We start from the raw sequence: 19858 nt of genomic DNA, 5'->3' as shown, positions 1-19858 counted from the left end.
GCTAATATATATTATACGGTTAATATATTTAATGAACCATGAGTTTGAAATACACCACTGAATTGAATTAAATATTTGCAGGACAAGTTTTTTTTTTCTATGATGCCTTGACAGCTATCTCTGGTAAGTAAACCTGATGTGGGAGGGGTGTTGCATGTGATGTGCAGTCGCACAACAGCAGCTCACCAATGGCACACAAGAGAAAACCACCAGATCACAAGCATAATCCTTAATCAGCAGTCAGGATTAGAAATTCCCCTGAAACCTAGTGGGGGGAGGAGGATGGAGATATGAGCGGAAGGGGGATGAGGGTACAATTTAAATGAGATGAGAGAAATGGAGAGGAAGAGAAAAAGCAGTGAAAGGTAGAATGTAAGCGTTTTCAAATTGTGAAAAGATAATAGAAGATGGGTCAAGGGATAAAGAATTGTGGCCCTGCAGCTGTTTACCAATGCTGATGACCTCATGTTCCCTCAACCACAATGAGCCTGTTGAGTCAGTGCTGACCTGGGGGGTGATGATTCCAGAACTATGGCAATTTAACACTGCAATTTAGTAGTATTGTGGTTTGCATTAATAAGAGGGATACTAGCAGTACATAACTAGTGTCACCACATATAAAGTATTGAAAGGATTAATTATGGCTATATATTTTGATTTTCGTAAGTTTGGGCTGCTATGTCATGCGGGACAGCAGTTCAGCAAGGACCAAAGCAGTAATTCTGCATGTGTTTTTTGTGTTTTCTTTAGCTTTGCGTATCTTTTTTGCAACACCTATTCCAAAAGAAGAATGTGGGAAAAAAAAGTATTTTATTAATACATTGTATAGCCTACTATATAATATATTAAGTCTAAAATGTAACACATATTTTTTTTTTTTTTAAATTAGAATAATGACATCACATCACTTGTATCAAAGGCTTATTCAGAAATATATTCAATTATTGTGGACTCCGGTCTCATTGGGCTCAGTTCCTCTGGACAACAACTTTAAGGAACCAAGAGTCCTGATGACGCTGAGTGCAGAGATGATCTCCTTTCAACAAAGTTCCTCGACAGGTTCAGAAACTTGATGAGATTTAGCATAATCCCCTTACGAAAAAAATGAATTGGGCTGTTACTTCTGCTTCATAACTGTAATTCCCACAGTGTGCATTATGTTGCATTTGTGATGACAAAAGTAACCTGGACACAACATTTCAGTGCATCCAGGCAACATATAATAGTGTATAGATGACAGTATGTTACAGAGTCCTAATTGACTGTTTCACAGTAAACAGATGAACAAACAACAGTAAGTTCGCAATATATCTTTAATTGACTGAAATACAACAGGAAAATATTGACTGCTTATCCACATAATGCTTGCTAATGTATTTGGAAAGATGAACAGATTAGTATCACAGCATCAGGGTTGCTCACGCAAAGGCTATAACGAAGTGCACACAAATACAAAAAATAAGTCAAAAAGTGCAAATGTTAGAGCGAACAAAAATAATGGCTGCTCTTATGGAACCTCAAATGACACGGCGAGTAGACTGAGTACTAATTGCCTAGGTGGACAACAGCCACAGTGACTTTGCAGCAGTCTATTATTAAACCAACATCATAACTGTAGTTTTATCACACGCACCCTTCCGCTTGAACAGATGCTGTCACAGCTGTAAGTGGAAACTTAGTAGTTGCAAAATATGTGCATTTTGAAAATGAAAAAGAGGAAGAGGAAGTTGTTTTACTCATTTTTTTCCCTTTTCGTGGGCCACTTAAGACTCTAAAGGCAGCAGCAGGGGGACTTTATGGTAAGAATATCTAAGCTGTGACACCAATGCCCGGAAAGTGAAATAGTTACAAACATGTTTCATAAACAAGATGACGGTATGTACTGAAACCTAGTGAGGGTGTCTGAAACCATATAGTTGATACTACAACTCTTGGTTAGTTACAACATGGCTAAATGTGAAGTACAATTATTTACAATTACTGTATAATATTACTGCTAAAGTTTCCTAGAGCAAGATAGTGAACTCACAGTTACTCCTGATGCTGTGCCATCAGTAGGTGAGTTAGGGACTGCGTGAAAGCATTTTGAGTAACTTGAAGGTAAAAGAGCACTATACATGAGAAAGCCCATCTACCATTTAAGTGCATTTAATAGACAGAGATCAGCAATCGCACCGCATCCTGCACTGGTGTGATTACAATCTAATACAGTATTTAACTGTGGAAATGACAAGTGAAGATTGCTCCTTACAGCCTCATTTCAACCATTCAAGTCACAGTGAAAGTTTCTTCTTTGCCGTTAATAGTGTTGCATAAGTTTCATGGCAAGAATGGTAATTTGCAAGAATCTCCAGAGAGCTGTACTTTTGAGACTCTTGGGGACTGACAAGGTCTGTTGTCATCGCTAACTAGCTTTATGGTTCCCTTTATTTTTTTGGGCAATCTGGCTGGGTATGAGCCTAACCCTAACTACTTTGAAAATGGCAAAATGTCTTATATACGACTGAAGAGGAGGTACTGTAATGATTTGTGTATCCCTGATTCCAAGTAAAATCTTTCTTTCACGCCTATGAGTTTTTGTTTTTTCTTTCAACGTGAGAGCGCTCCAGTCCATGCCAGTCAGCTGGATGTCTTCTCCGGAGTTCTCACTGTGATCTTGACCTTCTTTTCTTTTGCCATGACTGTGAGGAAAATAGAAGAGCATTAAAAAACTCTGTGTGGACGAGATGCTTTACTTAAAAGGGAACTCAACCCAAACATATTTTTTTCAAGAATATGTTCTATGCAGGCCCACTAGTTGAAACAAGGCATTCTCATAAATATAGTGTTTGTGGAATAAGAGTTAATCCACCCGTTTTTAGCCATCTCTGTGGGCGACCATTTTGTCACTTCTGTCGACTGAAAATGACATCACAGTTGCTCAGGGGTCAGGTAATGACCAATCATGGCTGACCTGTTTTCTGAAGCTGAGCCGTGATTGGTCATTACCTGAGCCATGAGCAGTTGTGATGTCATTTTCAGTCGACAGAAGTGACAAAATGGCCGCCCCTGAGATGGCTAAAAAGGGGTGGATTTTGCTGCTTAACTTATATTCCTCAAACACAACTTTAATCAGAATGCCATGTTTCAACTAGTGGGCCTGCTGGGCGCATCCTTGAAAAACATGTTTGGGTTGTCTTCCGCTTTAAACTGATACTTGCCGTCGGTGTCCGAGTCTTGGTCAATTTCTGTGTCCACAACTAATTTCTTCCTCTTGTAGCTATGGTTGGTTTCCTGTTCTGACATGTTTTCCTCCTCCTTCTCCTCTTCTTCCTCCTCTTCCTCCCCCTCCTCCACTTGCTTCTCTGAGCTTGCTGGCTCGACTACTGGCGGTGATGACTGCGATGAGGCAGATATAATTATTTTATTTTTTGATATAATTGCAAAATCTGTTGCCTGTTGCCAAACATGTTCATAGTTAAAACAAGGCTAATAACAAAACAAAGTGCTTTTGTTGTTGTTGTTGATGTTTCTGCATTCATGTACAGTACGAAGGAAAACACAAGTCAAAAGACACACATACAGGCACATACAGACAAACAACAACATTCCTCATAGCATTTGTACAAACGGTTCATTCACTTTCCTTCGGCAGAGTGATGGGAGAAAGCTCAGATTTTTGCAACACTGTGCAAGTTCATGCTCACTAACGACCTAATTTCTGACACGCCAGAAAATAATGCAATGGCTGGTATTGGTCAATCGATCCTTGTCCCCTCCAGTACAGGTCACACACAGCAATTAATAAGACTTGAAATCGACCCCAAGACAACTGTGGGTTGGAAAACCCGAAATAGGTTAACTTTCTCATATGGTGCCCCTCAACTTATTTTAATATAAAAAGACGACTGGTCTCAACTCATCTTACCTTGCCATTTGTTGATAAGGGGCCATTCATTTGAAGAGCGGAATTCATACTCTCCAGCACTACTACTGTTCCAGAAACAAGACATGACTGCGTAAAAGATCTTCACATGGCGAATGCATGGATTTCAACACACTTTCTCATATTTCTAAACAGTGGGTTACCTGGACGTAATGATATAGTGAGGGCAGGGACCTTCTTTCCATTACTTTGCTCTGTCTTTCCATTGGCCTCTTTTTTCTGCTCCACATTCTCTTTTACCACCTGCGGCTGTAAGATCATTATACAACAGACCAAATGATCTCCATGTATTCTCCCTTTCACTCTTACACAATACAATATTTGTTATCATTCATTGATTGGATTGGGTACCTTGTGTTTTTGTTGCGTAACTTCTTCTTGTTGTGTGACCAGAGGTAAAGAGGGTGCAGAGGATCGAGAAGCGGGAGGTGATGCCGCTTGACTGCGTGCAGGAAGACTCTGCATCAATTCCTTGTCAATTCTCTTGTTTACACCCTCTCCCTCTTGTGAGAATAGAGAAAGTTCTTGTTTCGTTGTTTGGCTGGGTTTTGACTTTCCTCTATCGGACAGATCTAGAGGACCATCGCTGAGATCTCTGAGCCCATCGCCAGAAACCCTTTCGGAGCTGGATGGTTGGATCTCCTTCTTCTCCTGAGGCTTACCCAGTATCCCCGTGTGATCTGGGAAATTATTCAACCTAAATACCACAGTTGGTTCTTTGATGGGTCCTTGGAAGCTGCTATGTTTGTGCCACTGCGACCCATAAACGTGATCTTGATTGCTGGAGAGGCCAGTGTGCTGGCTAGTTGGGACCAAGTTTGGAAATCGAGGAAGGTTTGATTTGGGATAAGGGTGCCTCACTAGGTTTGTGCCTGAAGTGGCCATGGAAGCCCAGGCAGAAGATTCAGGTAGAGCCCAAGGAAAGGGAACAGGGCTGCTTTTGATTGGATGAGGACGACAGGGGACAGGGGCTTTGATTGTATGTCTGGTTGGATTCATATCAGCATTGAGTGAGGACGAGGGCATCCTTAGAAGAAGAGCTTGAGGGGGGACCGGGGGTGGCTGGTCCAGAGCTCCCATGACGTGAGACCTAAGGGAAAATATCACCCATGAGAGGAAAAAAAGACAAACAAAAATTGTTTAAACCAGTTTACAGGATATTTGAGTGAAAGGTCTCAGGGAATAGCTTGAAGATGGGAACACCTTGGAATCCCTTGGGAAGAGCTGTTTGAAGTGGCTGGGGGGAAGGAAATCTGGGCGTAACTGCTTAATCTTTGGTCGTGACAACCTAGCCCAGAATAAGGGGAAGAAAATGGATGGATAGATTCTATTAATTTGGAACACACTACTTCCTTGTCGCTCTCTCGCACTCTGTCTGTCTACTGCAAGATAGTGCTCTCTATCACTCTCTAAACCCAACTGGTCAAGGCAGACTGCAGCCCCACTCTGAGTCTCCGGTCTCTTCGAGGTTTTTTCATTTGAGGAAGTTTTTCCATTGCTCCATTGCCGGTTGTTTGATCATGTGGGTTTCAGTTGGCCCGTTAATGTGTGAGGGGAGTGGTTCAAGACCTGTTCCATCTGTAGTTCCTTGAGATAACTTCTGCTGTGAAATTGCAGCATATACTGTAAATGAAATGTAACTGAAGTGAATTACCTCCTCTCGCCATGTGTGGCACTATTTTCTGTCTTCCAGGGTGGTGAAGTGAAAGTTGATAGAGCCTTAAGGAAAGGCAAACATAGATAATTACTTCTTTTTCACATCCAGAAACCTATATAATGTGTTAAATAGCATTTTTTGTACTGATTGTATTTCCTTATGACTTTCTGTAAATCACATTGAAAAGCAGAATGCCATGACTGTCTTATAATTCAGAGTTCGACCAAAATACCTCTGTCTGTTCAGTATACAATAATTCCACAGTAAAAAAAAAAAAGGAAGATAAAGTAGGCAACACGGGAAACTAAGCTGCGATTAGTCTTTCTGTGTATCGACTCTCCTTCCGGGCACCAGGCATCTTTCTCTGTACATATCATTGCTGTCATCACAGTTTACTAATTTCCCCCTTAGAAGGTCATCCACTTGAAGGATGGCATCCACAGTCCCCAAATCCCCACTCCCATCGATGAAAAAATTTCAGGGCATGTCTGTCAGTGATCATTGATGAAGGGGCATGAAGTCAGGAAATGTTCAACGTAAACGTCAAACACATTTAATGTACTGAGAAACAAATCACTAAAAACACTTTGCAGGGTCTTTAACGTCTTTGTATACATATATGACAGTTAGGAATGTTAAAATGTTACTTAAAACCATACCTTTAAAATTAATAATGGGTTCTATGCTGGCAAACGTTTTGCTCTGGAAGAGATTATTACAACTTCCTTTATTTCCAAAAGTGAATTTCTTTGTTTGAAATTCCCAAACAAACCGATATGGCATTTTATCCTTGTAATCAGTTTAATAAATATAAATAATGACATTTGCGCATGTGGAACTGTATATAGTCAGTGTAAGAATTAAACTTACAAAGTGGCTCTTGTTTATTGCTTGCAGCTGTCTGAGCTCTGACTGAGGTTCTGTTAGGTCAAAAAGAAACAGCTAATAATTTAGAACATGGAAAAAAAATAAGAGAAAAGCTTCCCTGAGTGCTCGGTCATTTTCAACCACACCTTCAGCCATTTGGTTCGTGTCTGTCTTCACTGCAACATTGCCATCTATTGGCTGATCGGAGGTGGCTCTGCCAGTCGTCATGGTGATAAGAGACACGGGTGCAGATAAAGATGAAAGGTCAGGGGAGGTGTTTGGTTTGGCCTCCAAAGGAGTGTGGCTGTATGATGATAGGTCGATTATTGAATCTGTTGCACACACTTTAAATAAGATATCGCGTTGTTACCATGTACTTACTTTAATGCTTCTCTTAGATTATCAATCTCGTCTCGTAGTCTCCTGTTTTCCTTTTTTAGGGTATTAGTCTCTCCAGCTATGACACAGCGACATAGGGAATGCATGAATAAATAAATACATAAATAAATGCGACTTGTAGAACTCTGACTTGCACTCAAAATCCCCGTTCCCTAATTGTCGACGACATCGAACGAGTTCCGTCAAGATTTAAAACCTCCGTGTTTAACTATGGAAAATATTTTCTTTATGGTTTAAAATGGCTTAAAGGGGAAGTCAATGCAAATTGTTTTATTCAAGAATATGTTCTATGCAAGTCCACTATTCTGCATTCTGATAAATATTGCGTTTGTGGAATAAGTGTTAATCCACTCGTTTTCGCAACTGCTCACAATGCCCAATCACGACTCTAGACTCTAGAATTTAAAGACATTCATTCAAGACTATGAAGTTCAGGGCCATATGAGAAAGACTACCCAGTAGTGTGATGTGCTGGATGGTCTGCATCTGAGAGACTTCAAACTCCTGTTGTCTTCTCTTGGCCACCTCCTGAGTGACTGTACATCTGTCACACAGACCTGCTCTCAGCCTGCGAGTTGCACCACACACAAGAGGCCAGAGTAGCATTGAGGAGGAATTAAATGAAATTGAGATGTAATCTAAAGAAACTGATGTTGCATATGTTTGACTGCTTGTTCACTTTCAAACCTTTATTCAAAAGTGAATAAAACATGTATATACTGTACCTGTTTTCAAGTGACTTGATGTTTTCAGTGAGTAATCGCTGCTGCTCCTTCATTTGCTGGTTCTTTGTAAACAGCTCCTCCATTCGCTTTGTGTCACTAAAAACACAAACAGACACACACTCTTATCATATCAAAGCCTATTCCAATTGATTTGGGCAAGAAGTGGGCTGTGCCCTGGACTTGTCACCAGTCAATCACAGGGCACATATCAACAAACATGTCTGCGTCCTGATAGAGATGTCCTTCCTTAGAATTAAGTCACCCACCCACCCCCAGTTCAGCTCAGCAGAGGGCGCTCCTTGATTCGGAGGCTTTGCCATTGCATATCTGCAGTGTGTGTTGGCTGCATCCCTATGTGGTGTGCTGTGTGCAACAAAATACTGTATACACTAGATTCAAAATTTCTTAAATACATCAACATGATTCCATGAGTCCATGATTTCTTACTGGATACCTGATTTGTCAACATGAAGTGTTGGAAGGTTTTTTGCTGATCATTCATTCATTCATTATCCATACCGCTTATCCTCACAAGGGTCGCGGGGCGTGCTGGAGCCTATCCCAGCTGTCTTTGGGCAGTAGGCGGGGGACACCCTGAATTGGTTGCCAGCCAATCGCAGGGCATTTTTGCTGATCATGAAGCAGGTATACAATCCATCCATCCATCCATCCATCCATCCATCCATCCATCCATCCATCCATCCATCCATCCATCCATCCATCCATCCATCCATCCATCCATCCATCCATCCATCCATCCATCCACCCATCCATCCATCCATCCATCCATCCATCCATCAACCCATCCATCTATCCATCCATCCATCTTCTATAGAAGTGTTTCTCAACCTTTATTGAGCCAAAGCACCTATTTCACATCGGAAAAAATCGGCACACCACTTTGCAAAACGATTCAGAAAAATTGGCTGTACAAGGTGATTATGAGCTCTACTCTCTTAAAAATGCTGGGTCAATTTTTTAACTCAACACTGTTGGGTCAGGTGTTGAGTCACTTTAATAAAATATTGGATTAAAATTGGACTAAATTATTAAACCATCCGTTGGGTCAAAGATTATCTGCCCACAACACACAACAAGATGCATTGATTTCTTAAACCAACTACTGGTATAAACTGTTGGCTTTGATCATCAAGATTGGTTTAGGTACACCACTTGTTGGGTTGACAAGATCCCGCCTTCAAGCAAGGTGACTTGTATTTTGGAAGACGCCATTTTGTCCCCTCGCGTTTCTTTTACCTGGGGGACCAGGATTTCAGCTGCTGGTAGCAGTAAGTACAAGAGTGTAGTTACACCGCATTTTACATTAATATGATATAATGTACTAGTTGTCTGTTTTAACCCCTAAACAACCACATCGTAGGTTGAAATCGCGGCAACAACAACTTGTTTAAACCGAGAAGAGTAGAGCGGGGTTCCGCACGGGAATAGTCCCGGAGTGTTTGGTGACCGGCCACGGCGACGGCGTATGACCGGGCCATGGAACTCGTTGTAAAATTAGCCGTTGGAGGAGGAGGAGTGATGTGGTCGTTGGGTCAGTGAAATGAACTAAATTTCATGAATTAGTTATTCTTTTGGGTGAACAACGTGTATTTCTGCTCTGTGAATTATTTTATGAATGCGTCTCTGAGTGTGTTTGAAACGGCAGTTCAGTTTCGCTGGAGTGTGTGTGGGGGTGTGGGGGGAGGGGGGCTGTACTCCGCGGCGGTAAGCGTGTACCACAGATAACTGTTTAAAAATAAATAAATACGTGACTAGTCCGTAAGTCTGTATTGATGGGCACCGGAGTGGTTATTTTATGGCAACGTTGTTTACGAAAATATGTGATTCTAGCTGTCCTGTGGTTCGTGTCATTAGTGAGAAATGCCCCTGTCGCCCTAAACATGTTTGTATTCCTTTCCCAAAGATGGACGACTTTGTAAAGGAGAAGACCAATGCTTGGAATTGGACTGAATACGAGTGCCTCAACAGACCAAGGTTATTTCGCCAGGTACAGCAAGATGTGTTGGATGAAATGGAATGGGCAAATTGCCCATCCATTACAACAAGCACAATTGTTCTTACTTGAAACTGTAAATTGCATTAATGTATTATCTTCTCTCTTGATCAGATGAAACTGCAGCTTTGCAATATGAGTGACTAAAAAAATCCAAGATTGACTAAAACTTCTAGTGCACATTCAAAGCATGGTGATTTTACATTTTATGGAACAGATTTGACTAAGTACACTAATTCTTCCTTGTTACTTACACATTTTTAAAAAAATATCTGCGTCCTATCCATGGTGACGTCACATTTTATGGACTCAGCAATTCTTCTTTCTTCCTTATACGTGTTTTTAATATCTTTCCAAGCATTGTGAGTTTACATTTTACAGAATAGGTTTGACTAAGTAAATTAATTCGTTGATCCTTATACATTTTTTAAACATCTTTGTCTTATCCAGCAGACAAGACATTCTCAGTGTTACATGCTGCAATCCAAGCTTTAAGAAAAACCTCTACACTCCAAGTATGGTGAGTTCACATTTTATGAAATAAGTTTTTTAAATTAAATTAAATTAAATTAAATTAATTCTTCTTTGTTCATTATACATTTTCATACATTATTTTACATTTTTATTTTCATCTTTGTCTCTTTGTCAGTGTTACATCCTTACTGTACTGTAAAATTTCCTCAAAACTGGAGAACTTGAGTTGTCTCCGACAATCAACACATGGCCAGGAAGGAGAATATGCAACTTCTTTGCCGACATAGATTGGCTCTCTGCAGGTATGCACATGACGCATGTCCCTTAAACTGGTTGTAGACATTGCTCTGTATCAGGCCATCATCAGTGTTCAAGCGGTGTTTTTATTTTGTGTGTGTGTTTTTTGCATTAAAATCACAATCATAAATTTTATATGGATTCAGTTATACTTAAATGTTAACTGCAGAGCTGCGGTCCCACAATGACGTGCCCCATATTGTTTTTGTTTTACCAATCACCACGCTGTGCATGTGTGTGTCAGTTGTTTGTGTTTGATATTTTTTATTTGTTTGGCGGCGTGTCTGGTCGTGCGGCATCTGCGTGTGATGGGAATATTACGGTCTCGATGGCGATTGGCTGTCGCCAACGAGGGACAGACTGGGACCACATGGGTCATTTAGATATGCAGACGGGAACTCGGTGGCGGTTAGGCAATGCCCAGCTCTGGTTAACTGTAGGAATTCAAAGAAAAATAGCACATTTACAACCTCACTGTGTGGCACAAACCATCACACCGTGAGCTTTCACATCTAGTTTACAATGTGACATGTAAACAACTGTTTTTAGAGTGTGTACCTCCTGTCATCTAGTCGAAGAAAATGTTATTGTTTTGCCTGTTACTATACGTGGTTGGCTAAACAGTTTTTTATTAGAAAATATATATTTGTAGTCAAAATTATTGACATTGGACAATTTCCCGCGACACACCTGATGATCCGTCACACTAATGTGCCACGGCACACTGGTTGAAAATCACTGTTCTATTGCACTTATGCTCAAGAGGTGGGGCACACACTGTAATGGTTGTCAGCCAATCACAGGTCATATACAGTCAAAAAAGCATTCACACTTACTGTGCCTAACGACAATTTTAATACTTTAATAAACCTACTATGCATGCTTCTGGAATGTGGGAAGAACCACAGCGCTGTGAGGCAGGTGTGCCAACCACTAGTCTGCTAATTACTGTTACACACAAGTGAAATGTATAGAATACACCAGGTTATATGTAACAGGTTAACTTATGTATATATATATATATATATATATATATATATATATATATAAAAAACACAAAAGCACGGGGAAAGCATGCAAAAATAACAACATACAGGACTCAGAACTGTGTAGCGGATGTGCTAGCCACTTACACGTCATGCAACCCATTTTAATGAATTGACGTTGCGTTTCTGGTCAGCATCAGAGTTTTGCACAAACTTTCTTATGTTGTTGACAGTGTGTGTTCAAACTCTACCAACACTACCAACTCTTACTAGAACCAAATTGCTAAATTAATTCGGGTTTTGAGTTCAAATACTGGAAAACCCTGCCTTACTGGAACAGCATTTGCTTCTTCTTGGATACCAATGTGGAGTTGACGGCTCACTTCGAAGAACTGATAGCAATTCAGAAAAATTAATGGCCATTGAAAGCTACAGTTAAAATCTCAAGGTTGACTGAAATTATTGTCAGGCTGTTCCCAAAACTGGACTCTTATCTCCTGGATGTTGATGCTACTGGACACTGGAGTATCTCCCTTACCCCCTCATTCTTCTCCGATTCGAGTCACTGTTCTCCACGGCAACGAGACAATGTGTATCGGCGTGCTGGCTGGGATAGGGGATACAGACTTATGCACACACACTCATATGGTCACACAACACAATACGCAACACTATTCATCAACACATTTTTGTCGGCTTTCCCCCAGTCATAGTTCAGGTGCGCTGTGGATGCGGTTCGTCTTCAAAGGCCGCAGTTACTGTACAGTGTGTCTGGGTTGTTAACGTCAGCCCAACCTCGACAACTCCTCCCCTACCAGATGTATTTGAGTCGTGTTGTTTATGTCTCTATTCATGTGGCATTCATGTCACAGAGGGTTATTTTTGCAATGCCATATTGCAATCCCATACTGCAGACCTCAAAACCTCTCTCTCATTTTATGGGAGCAAAGCTTGGGAATATTTTTTTCCCCTCACCCTATCTTTATGTTTTCCTTTCCATCTAAGGAAATAAGGGCACTGTTTGGTGACTCATCAGACTTCTCCGTTCTGTCTGTGGTCTGGTTCAGGTCTCTGTCTCCCTCTGTTGGCCATTGTCTTTTTATGTCTCGTGTTGCTCTGTACTCGCGCCTGGGAAATGACAATAATTTCGATTCCATTCCATTCTTAAAAAAATGTCAACTTCCAAAAAGGAATCAAATATTTTTTGTGACTCTACACTGGACCCCTTTGAGCAAGAAATAGGCTACCTTGAGAGTTGAACATGACCAAATGTAACAGGTGGAGTGCACAACTCAGTTCCAGTGGCCCTAGTCATCGATTTCTTATCTTGAATGTCAATGTGGAAACAAGATTTTGTCTGCAGACAAGACTGTGAGGTTGAAGCCTTCACTCACCAGCCCTTCTTGTTGGACAATTCTTGCACCTTCATCTGCCACCCTGAAAGTTAAACACAGCACACTCAATTGTGGGGCATTTGAAAACAGAAGGAAAAAAAGGCTTTCTTAAAAAAATCCAATAAAACCACAGTTATTGTTATTTCTTCTTACCCTCAAGCTCTCGCTCATGGACCTCCCTGAGTTTAAGAAGCAGCTCGTTGAAGCTCTCCATCGCTATAACAGTGTCAGTCTGTGGAGTGTCAAACAGCAGAAATATACCGGTGTATATATATTCATTATTTCTGTCAAAAACAAACTCACTTAGCTATAATGATTTTCAGAGCTGGGCATTCGTCTATGCTTTATTCCATCTATGTGTTCCCATCTATATTTCAGATCTGAAATAACTGACACGTTATTTTTACATCTTCGATTGAAACAGTAAATAATACTAAATTCTGCCTGTGTGAAAGCCACATGTCTAAGCTCTTTAATTCTTTTGGAATTATGTTTCTGTCTGCTACAGGGACTGAGATATTAATCATTTTGTAAGTGTTGAATTTCTGGAAGAACTTTAGGTTTTCCAGGGTAATTCCAAAGGCGACCTTAGATTTTGGGGAGCTGTTTGGGAAAGACACTTTAGGCCTTAATGGGTTAAAAAGCAAGACCATTGCATGTTCTCTTCTTCGGAGCCGCCTTCATTAATTGCGTGCACAACGCTTTTCATGTGCTTCCCAGTAGTCACATTGCATGTGCATATTTTGCCATCTAGTGCTTCAACACAAGTAATATCATAGATAATGCCACAGGAGTCAGGACACCATTTAGAAACACGCCCAGCCTGTCTTGTGTGCGTAATCCGGGATAGTAATTTTGTTTTGTTAACTAACTGTTAACATTTAATACATTACCCTTTTGGATGCGAAGTATGTGTGTGGGACATTTTTCTCTACCAGTATATATATTTAAACGACCCGGAAGTGGAAATGTGTTTGTTTCTTCTTAAAATAACCTTGCGTTTTTTTGCAATAATTATTTTAGAAAAACTGAAAACGTCTTGCGTTAAAACGCAATGTTTTGCAATAAAACGCAAGAGTAGTGTGTACTGTACTTAATACTAAATATTTTTCTGAAGTCCCCTGGCTTGCTCCAGTCGGCATCATCATCGTCATCGTTATCTTCATCACATCACGACGGTCTGGTGTTTCAGCTCAATGCTATCTTGGTTATCCATCCATGATCCATACCGCTTCTCCTCACAAGGGTCGCGGGCGTGCTGGAGCCTATCCCAGCTGTTTTCGGGCAGTAGGCGGGGGACACCCTGAATTGGTTGCCAGCCAATCGCAGGGCACACAGAGACAAACATCCGCACTCACAATCATACCTAGGGGCAATTTAGAGTGTCCAATCAACTTACCATGCATGTTTATGGAATGTGGGAGGAAACCGGAGTACCCGGAAAAAACACACGCAGGCACGGGGAGAACATGCAAACTCCACACAGGGAGGCCGGAGCTGGGATCAAACCCACGATCTCTGAACTGTGAGGCGGACGTGCTAACCAGTCGACCACCGTGCCGCCTGCTATCTTGGTTAAACAGTTGTAAACAATTCAATCCACTCACGATACGATACTCCCAGGCGGTAAGTGGATGTGCACAGGAAATTAGCCAACTAATGATCTTTATCTTCAGGAGTGCACAGAGGTTTTTTTTGGGGGTGGGGGGCGGGTTGTGGGTTGTACCGACAGAATGAAAGGACGGAAGCGGTTTGAAAGCATGAGGATGGACGGGGTCGGGGGACGATAATTTTTATGAATAAGGACAGAGGGACGAGGACGGAAGAGTAACCAGGTCGCGGACGGAGGACAGAGGATGGATCGGCAAAAAAGGGTAAAGGTCTGGAAGTACTTAATAAACATCAAAAAACAACATTAATAAGAAACAGGATGAGCAATAGATTATTGAATGAATACATGAGTAAAAAATGTATTTCTCTTTGTAACTCTAGCATGTTCTTTGATGCTATATAACAAAACGTTACGCCCCAGGACTTTGTCATGCACCTGCGTGTATGCACTGCACCACATTTTGGTTGTCAAATTTGGTTGTCATATTGACAATGATTACAACTGGCTGGACCGGTCTTGCCAGGCTTGTGGAAAGCGAGTGTGAACTTTTGTGTATCAAGTACACAAAACTTGTTTTCCCCGAATGTGCAAGTGTCAGCAGAACTATGTGTGTGTGTTTGAGTGTGCGCTGGTAATTTACAGAATGTCTTCTGTAAATAGGAATAAACTTTACAAACTGGCTCACCAAAGCAAAGGCAGAATGAAACATAGAAGAGAGAACTTGACATTTGATGTCATTGCTGTGTTTTACATGTGGCTTGTCGACTGCAGAGTGTTCTGACTCAAGTCACACAATGGAGCACTGCATGTGAGTTGGCAGTGGTTGCAGGTGAGGGGCTAATTAACTTCCCCAAAACTGCTATGATGCCCTTGAACAAGACAGCAAAGACCAAATTGTTTGGGAGCGTTTTTGCATGGAGCCCCGCTCTTGGCTCAACATTAATGGTCTTACGCATGACCCTGATTATATAAGTACAGAGCAGGGGCGGAGCCAGGACGTGGCTAATGGGTGGCCCTGGAAAAATCAGGGTGGGCCTGAATATTACCCTCACTGAACACAATCCTCCTGTCCCGACACAACGGATATTTAAATAAAATGACAAACTCAATAATATGAAGTTCAAATCTTCCTTAGACAACCTCAACTATGCCATTCTTAATATTCAATACAATAAAAAACACAACGAATCACAAATTATAAAATAATTTCATAATAATTTACAAAAAATGTAAAAGTATATATTTTTTCATGAATCTCACTGGGTGGGCAGTCTGTCAATCTGGGTGGGCCTGTGCACACCGAGGCCCACCCATGGCTCCGCCCCTGGTACAGAGTCATACTCAATGTATCTTGGTAACAAGGCATTGACCTCTGCCAAGGCCAGGCAGTTCAGAAATGTGATTTCAAAATGATATGTGTAATACCTCCACCAATTGCCCTTAAAGGGAAAATCAACCCAAACATAGCTTTTTCAATAATATGTTCCCAGCAGGCCCACTAGTTGAAACACAGCATTCTGATTAATAGTGCATTTCGCATATATCCGACATTGACGTCATCCGAAGCCAGGCAGAGGGAAAGTGCTGGCAGCAGGGAGATCGAATCTGCAAAATTATTTTGAGTAACAGTATTGGCTTTATATTTGACTTTAATTTAATCCCACTTGAAAAATGAAGCATAAAGTGGACATTTATGCGATCGTAGTAATTCAGCCACGGTTCAAATCGATTCATTTTTTACGCATGGTTATGGCGTGACGTCATCGTTAGTGATGTCTCCATGAAATAAGATATTAAAGCCTCGCCTCATAATTTCCCTAAAATACTGTATTTATTTCTACCTAATCGCTTCACTGTAGAAATGCCCCGACACGCTGGACCACATTTACTTGGCCATTACAACGTCGGGAGTGACGATATCTCTTCTTCTGCGCATGCGGGTCACTTTGGCGACTCATGTACTGTACTCATACAGCAGAGAAGGTTGCATTCATAATGTAATCTGAACGCTTACACAAAAAAAATCTTTTTTCAAAAAATCTGCATTAAGCATTAAGACCTCCAGTGTGAACCTAGCCTAAAATGCCAACAGAACTGAAGTCAATCCCAAATGTAAATTATTTTAATTCTAGGTTAAAAATGATACTTTTTTTCAGGCCATACCTATGATGAAGGTCTTTCAGAGCAGTTCTACAATCATTTTTTCCCCAAATCATGTTCCTGTAGACCTGCACTGTACGTCTTTTACGTAATTTGAGTGAACACATTTTTACTTCTCTACTTTGCTTTTAAATGTCTTAAATTATTCTGTTTTTTCAATGTCTTAAATTAATTTGCCTTTAAATGTTGGATTTTGCTATTAAATTGCCTTTACATTTTGTTTTGTAACTCTGTGAAGCACATTGAGTTATCTAGTGCAGTGTTTTTCAAACTCTGTGCTGAGATATTGTCAGGTGTGCCGTGGGAAATTATCTAATTTGTGTGCCTGTGCGGTCTAGCGCCTGGCAGCGTAAACATGTAGTTACTACATTGTAGTACTCTTCCATACCAGTAGGAAGCAGCAGCAGGTAGCTAATTGTCTTTGTTTAGAGACAAGCGAATTAGTGACGCAAGTTTATCCAACCAGGCCCATGTTTCACACTGAGTATCAATATGGAACATTATAAAATACTTTTTTATTTGTGTTTATTTAATTCCTATTCAAGACATTATAATATAACGTTATTCTTCAATGTTAAAAAATGGTTATACAGTATAAACAATATTACATTAATTTTGTTAAAATACGTTTTTTTTTTGTTTTTTTTCACAATTTCAGCTGGTGGTGTGCCGCGGGATTTTTTCAATGAAAGAAATGTGCCTTGACTCAAAAAGTTTGAAAAACACTGTGTATGAAATGCACTATGCTGTATCTGTATTCAGGGCTGATAAACAACGGGCTTACGCGGGCTTGAGCCCAGGCATCTGCGATACTCAGAACAAAAAAAAAAAAAAAAAAATTACAAAAATCCAAATTCGTTGATTTTTTTTGTCAATCACTTTACATACTTGGAATGAGCCGACCGACCCACAGGTGATTCTGTGACACGCCGTGACCGTAATTACTGTCTTCATTTGATATTATTCTGCCACTTTGTGAACTTTATGAAGAAGCCCGCTGTGTGGGACCTATAGCCAATTGCCAAAGGGCCTATCAGAGGGCACTAAACACACATATTATTCTACCATTTGTATATTTATCAGTCAGACATATAGTTGCTGCATCCGCAGAGCAATCACAAACCCGTACGATAGGCTCCACCTGCATTTGTTTACACAGGCAAGCTGACAGGACCGTAGTGGCGGCAGTTTATCAGTCAATATTCTGTCCAGGTAAATTCACATCTCACTTTGATAAAAAGGACATAAGGAGTGGACAGGTTGGAATACCAAAGATACACCTGGAGTGCTTTTTCAACTATCACAATGGCAGATGTAGCACTGGTGAGTCCTTGTGATCATACAATCAGAGGGTTACAAAGTTTAGGTTACGGGCCGCTTGGATTTAGGATTGAATGGCTTTAATCATTGAGAAAAGCATACTACCAGGATCAACCGGGTTACTAGCTGCTGAATAAAAATGTTTGAAAGGAATGAAAAAAAATGTTGTATGTTAACAAAACGTTGAATGACTGTCAGTATTAATGCTTAAAACTGGCAATTAAAATCAATGAAAAAATATTTTTTTATAGCGAATTTCCCCATTTCCGAACTGTCATTTTCGGTGCGCCAGCATGGGAATGTCTACACTAGGGTATCTATGTCTACCCAAAATATAATACAATACAATACAATTTTATTTATATAGCGCATTTCATAACAGCTGGAGCTGTAACAAAGCACTTTACAAACAATACATAATAATAATAATAAACAATAAATTATAATAATAATAAACAATAGAAAGGCTATGATACACAAGTGTTGGTCAATAAATTAACATAAACCACTATCTGATCAAAAGCCAGCAAAAAATATAGATATCGTTGGATCTGCTAGGCTTAATCAGCATTATGTCAATCCTTCAGTAATGGCTTGGGTGAAAAAAAAAATAGCAGGAAGCTTATACTTTTAATATAGCATCCTCACAGCCATGCTTTTTGTTGAAGTATGTGATCCATTTAGACTTATTAATTTTGATACTGAAACAAAAATTACAAGCAGATTTACATGGTTTGCCTGATAATTTCACAATCTTATTATTTATACCGTTCTATTTTTCACCCCATTAAGATTGCATGACGATTTGGACTCCATCTGGATAACTGTCATATTAATTAATGTGCAGTTTTTATGAGCTACAACACAAAGCTTTTAATCAGGACAAACACTCACTGGGAACGATTTTAGTCATTCTGAAGGGTAGACATTAATCATATGCAGGTGATAAATGTAAGCTTTTACTATTAGTTTCCATTTAGATCAGTGAGCTGCACACTCCCTCATCAACAAGTCGGGATATGTCAGGCAAAGGCTCATCTGTGTGCTGCAAGAGAAGACCTGTCTGTCTTTCTGATGATCCAACAGAAACACACACACACCCATACAGATATGCGCACGACACTGAAACCACGTATTGACCAGAGCACTATCGCGTCAGGTATAAATTGTAATATTTCAGAGGTAAGCAAAAGTACCCATCCCATCCTTATCATGGCTTTTAAAAGTTTTGATATTCTGACCTCATTCACCACTGATGCATGGTGGGCTAGGGGGAAAAAAAGACACAGTACTGGACAACGAGTTACGACTTCCTTCCAGCCATCCATTATCTATACCGCTTATCCTCACAAGGGTCGCGGGCGTGCTGGAGCCTATCCCGGCTGTCTTCGGGCAGTAGGCGGGGGACACCCTGAATTGGTTGCCAGCCAATCGCAGGGCACACAGAGACAAACAAACAAACGACCACACTCACAATCACACCTAGGGGCAATTTAGAGTGTCCAAACAATTTACCATGCATGTTTTTGGAATGTGGGAGGAAACCGGAGTACCCGGAGAAAACCCACGCAGGCACGGGGAGAACATGCAAACGCCACGCAGGGAGGCCGGGGGCGGCATCGAACCCACGACCTCTGAACTGTGAGGCGGACGTGCTAACCAGTCGACCACCGTGCCGCCCAGTTACGACTTCCTCTGTATTGCAATCATTGACCACCCATTATTGATAAAATTAGAAAAAATGCACAGAACCAGAACTGGCTCTACTTCACCTGCAACACACGTGCTAATGAGCATGCATACTGATGCCTATCGAGTCCATAAATATTTCCTGTCCTCACACCACCAAAGCAGATATTGCCGTTTGTGCTACACACCTGTCGGCAAAGGTGCGACCCTGGCGGCAACACCTTAGCACCTAACAACTCACCTCACACAGTGGGGCGACTCTCTCGGCTCCCCCTCTTTTTTCCCTTACGCTCCAGAGATGGACTGAGTGATCCGGACACGCAGAGAAAAGTACGGCGA

At 40.8% G+C, this 19858-nt stretch overlaps 1 protein-coding gene across 3 annotated transcripts; it reads right to left on the bottom strand.

The window, feature by feature from the left end:
• Positions 1 to 1294: 1294 nt before the first annotated feature.
• Positions 1295 to 19858, bottom strand: rbbp8nl (RBBP8 N-terminal like). 3 transcript variants are annotated; one of them, XM_086028496.1, is made up of 14 exons: positions 19761 to 19858; positions 12892 to 12970; positions 12739 to 12781; positions 7574 to 7669; positions 7304 to 7416; positions 6831 to 6906; positions 6596 to 6753; positions 6453 to 6502; positions 5580 to 5644; positions 4277 to 5015; positions 4069 to 4174; positions 3908 to 3969; positions 3201 to 3378; positions 1295 to 2681 (listed from the first exon to the last, which is right to left on the bottom strand). In XM_086028496.1, exons 2-14 carry the CDS (start codon positions 12950 to 12952, stop codon positions 2620 to 2622), a joined length of 1809 nt encoding a protein of 602 aa, XP_085884622.1. In that variant the 5' UTR covers positions 12953 to 12970; positions 19761 to 19858; the 3' UTR covers positions 1295 to 2619. The 3 variants fall into 3 exon arrangements, with proteins under 3 accessions (XP_085884622.1, XP_085884631.1, XP_085884640.1); XM_086028505.1 differs by having other exon boundaries at positions 3908 to 3972; positions 6596 to 6663; XM_086028514.1 differs by having other exon boundaries at positions 3908 to 3972; positions 19761 to 19839.

The sequence above is a fragment of the Filicampus tigris genome, chromosome 1 (genome assembly GCF_054856515.1).
Source record: "Filicampus tigris isolate MCC_2025a chromosome 1, RoL_Ftig_1.0, whole genome shotgun sequence".
Classification (NCBI taxonomy): Eukaryota; Metazoa; Chordata; class Actinopteri; order Syngnathiformes; family Syngnathidae; genus Filicampus; species Filicampus tigris.
This window is presented reverse-complemented; position numbering and strand designations above follow the sequence as displayed.

What these genes read in the sequence shown, in the direction of transcription:
- rbbp8nl (XM_086028514.1), bottom strand. Translation starts at nt 12,952, where the DNA reads ATGGAGAGCTTCAACGAGCTGCTTCTTAAACTCAGGGAGGTCCATGAG. An exon ending in CCATGAGCGAGAGCTTGAGG is followed by an intron (nt 12,782 to 12,891) that starts GTAAGAAGAAAT and finishes TTTAACTTTCAG; the next exon opens with GGTGGCAGATGAAGGTGCAA. An exon ending in CAATAAACAAGAGCCACTTT is followed by an intron (nt 5,645 to 6,452) that starts GTAAGTTTAATT and finishes CCTTTCCTTAAG; the next exon opens with GCTCTATCAACTTTCACTTC.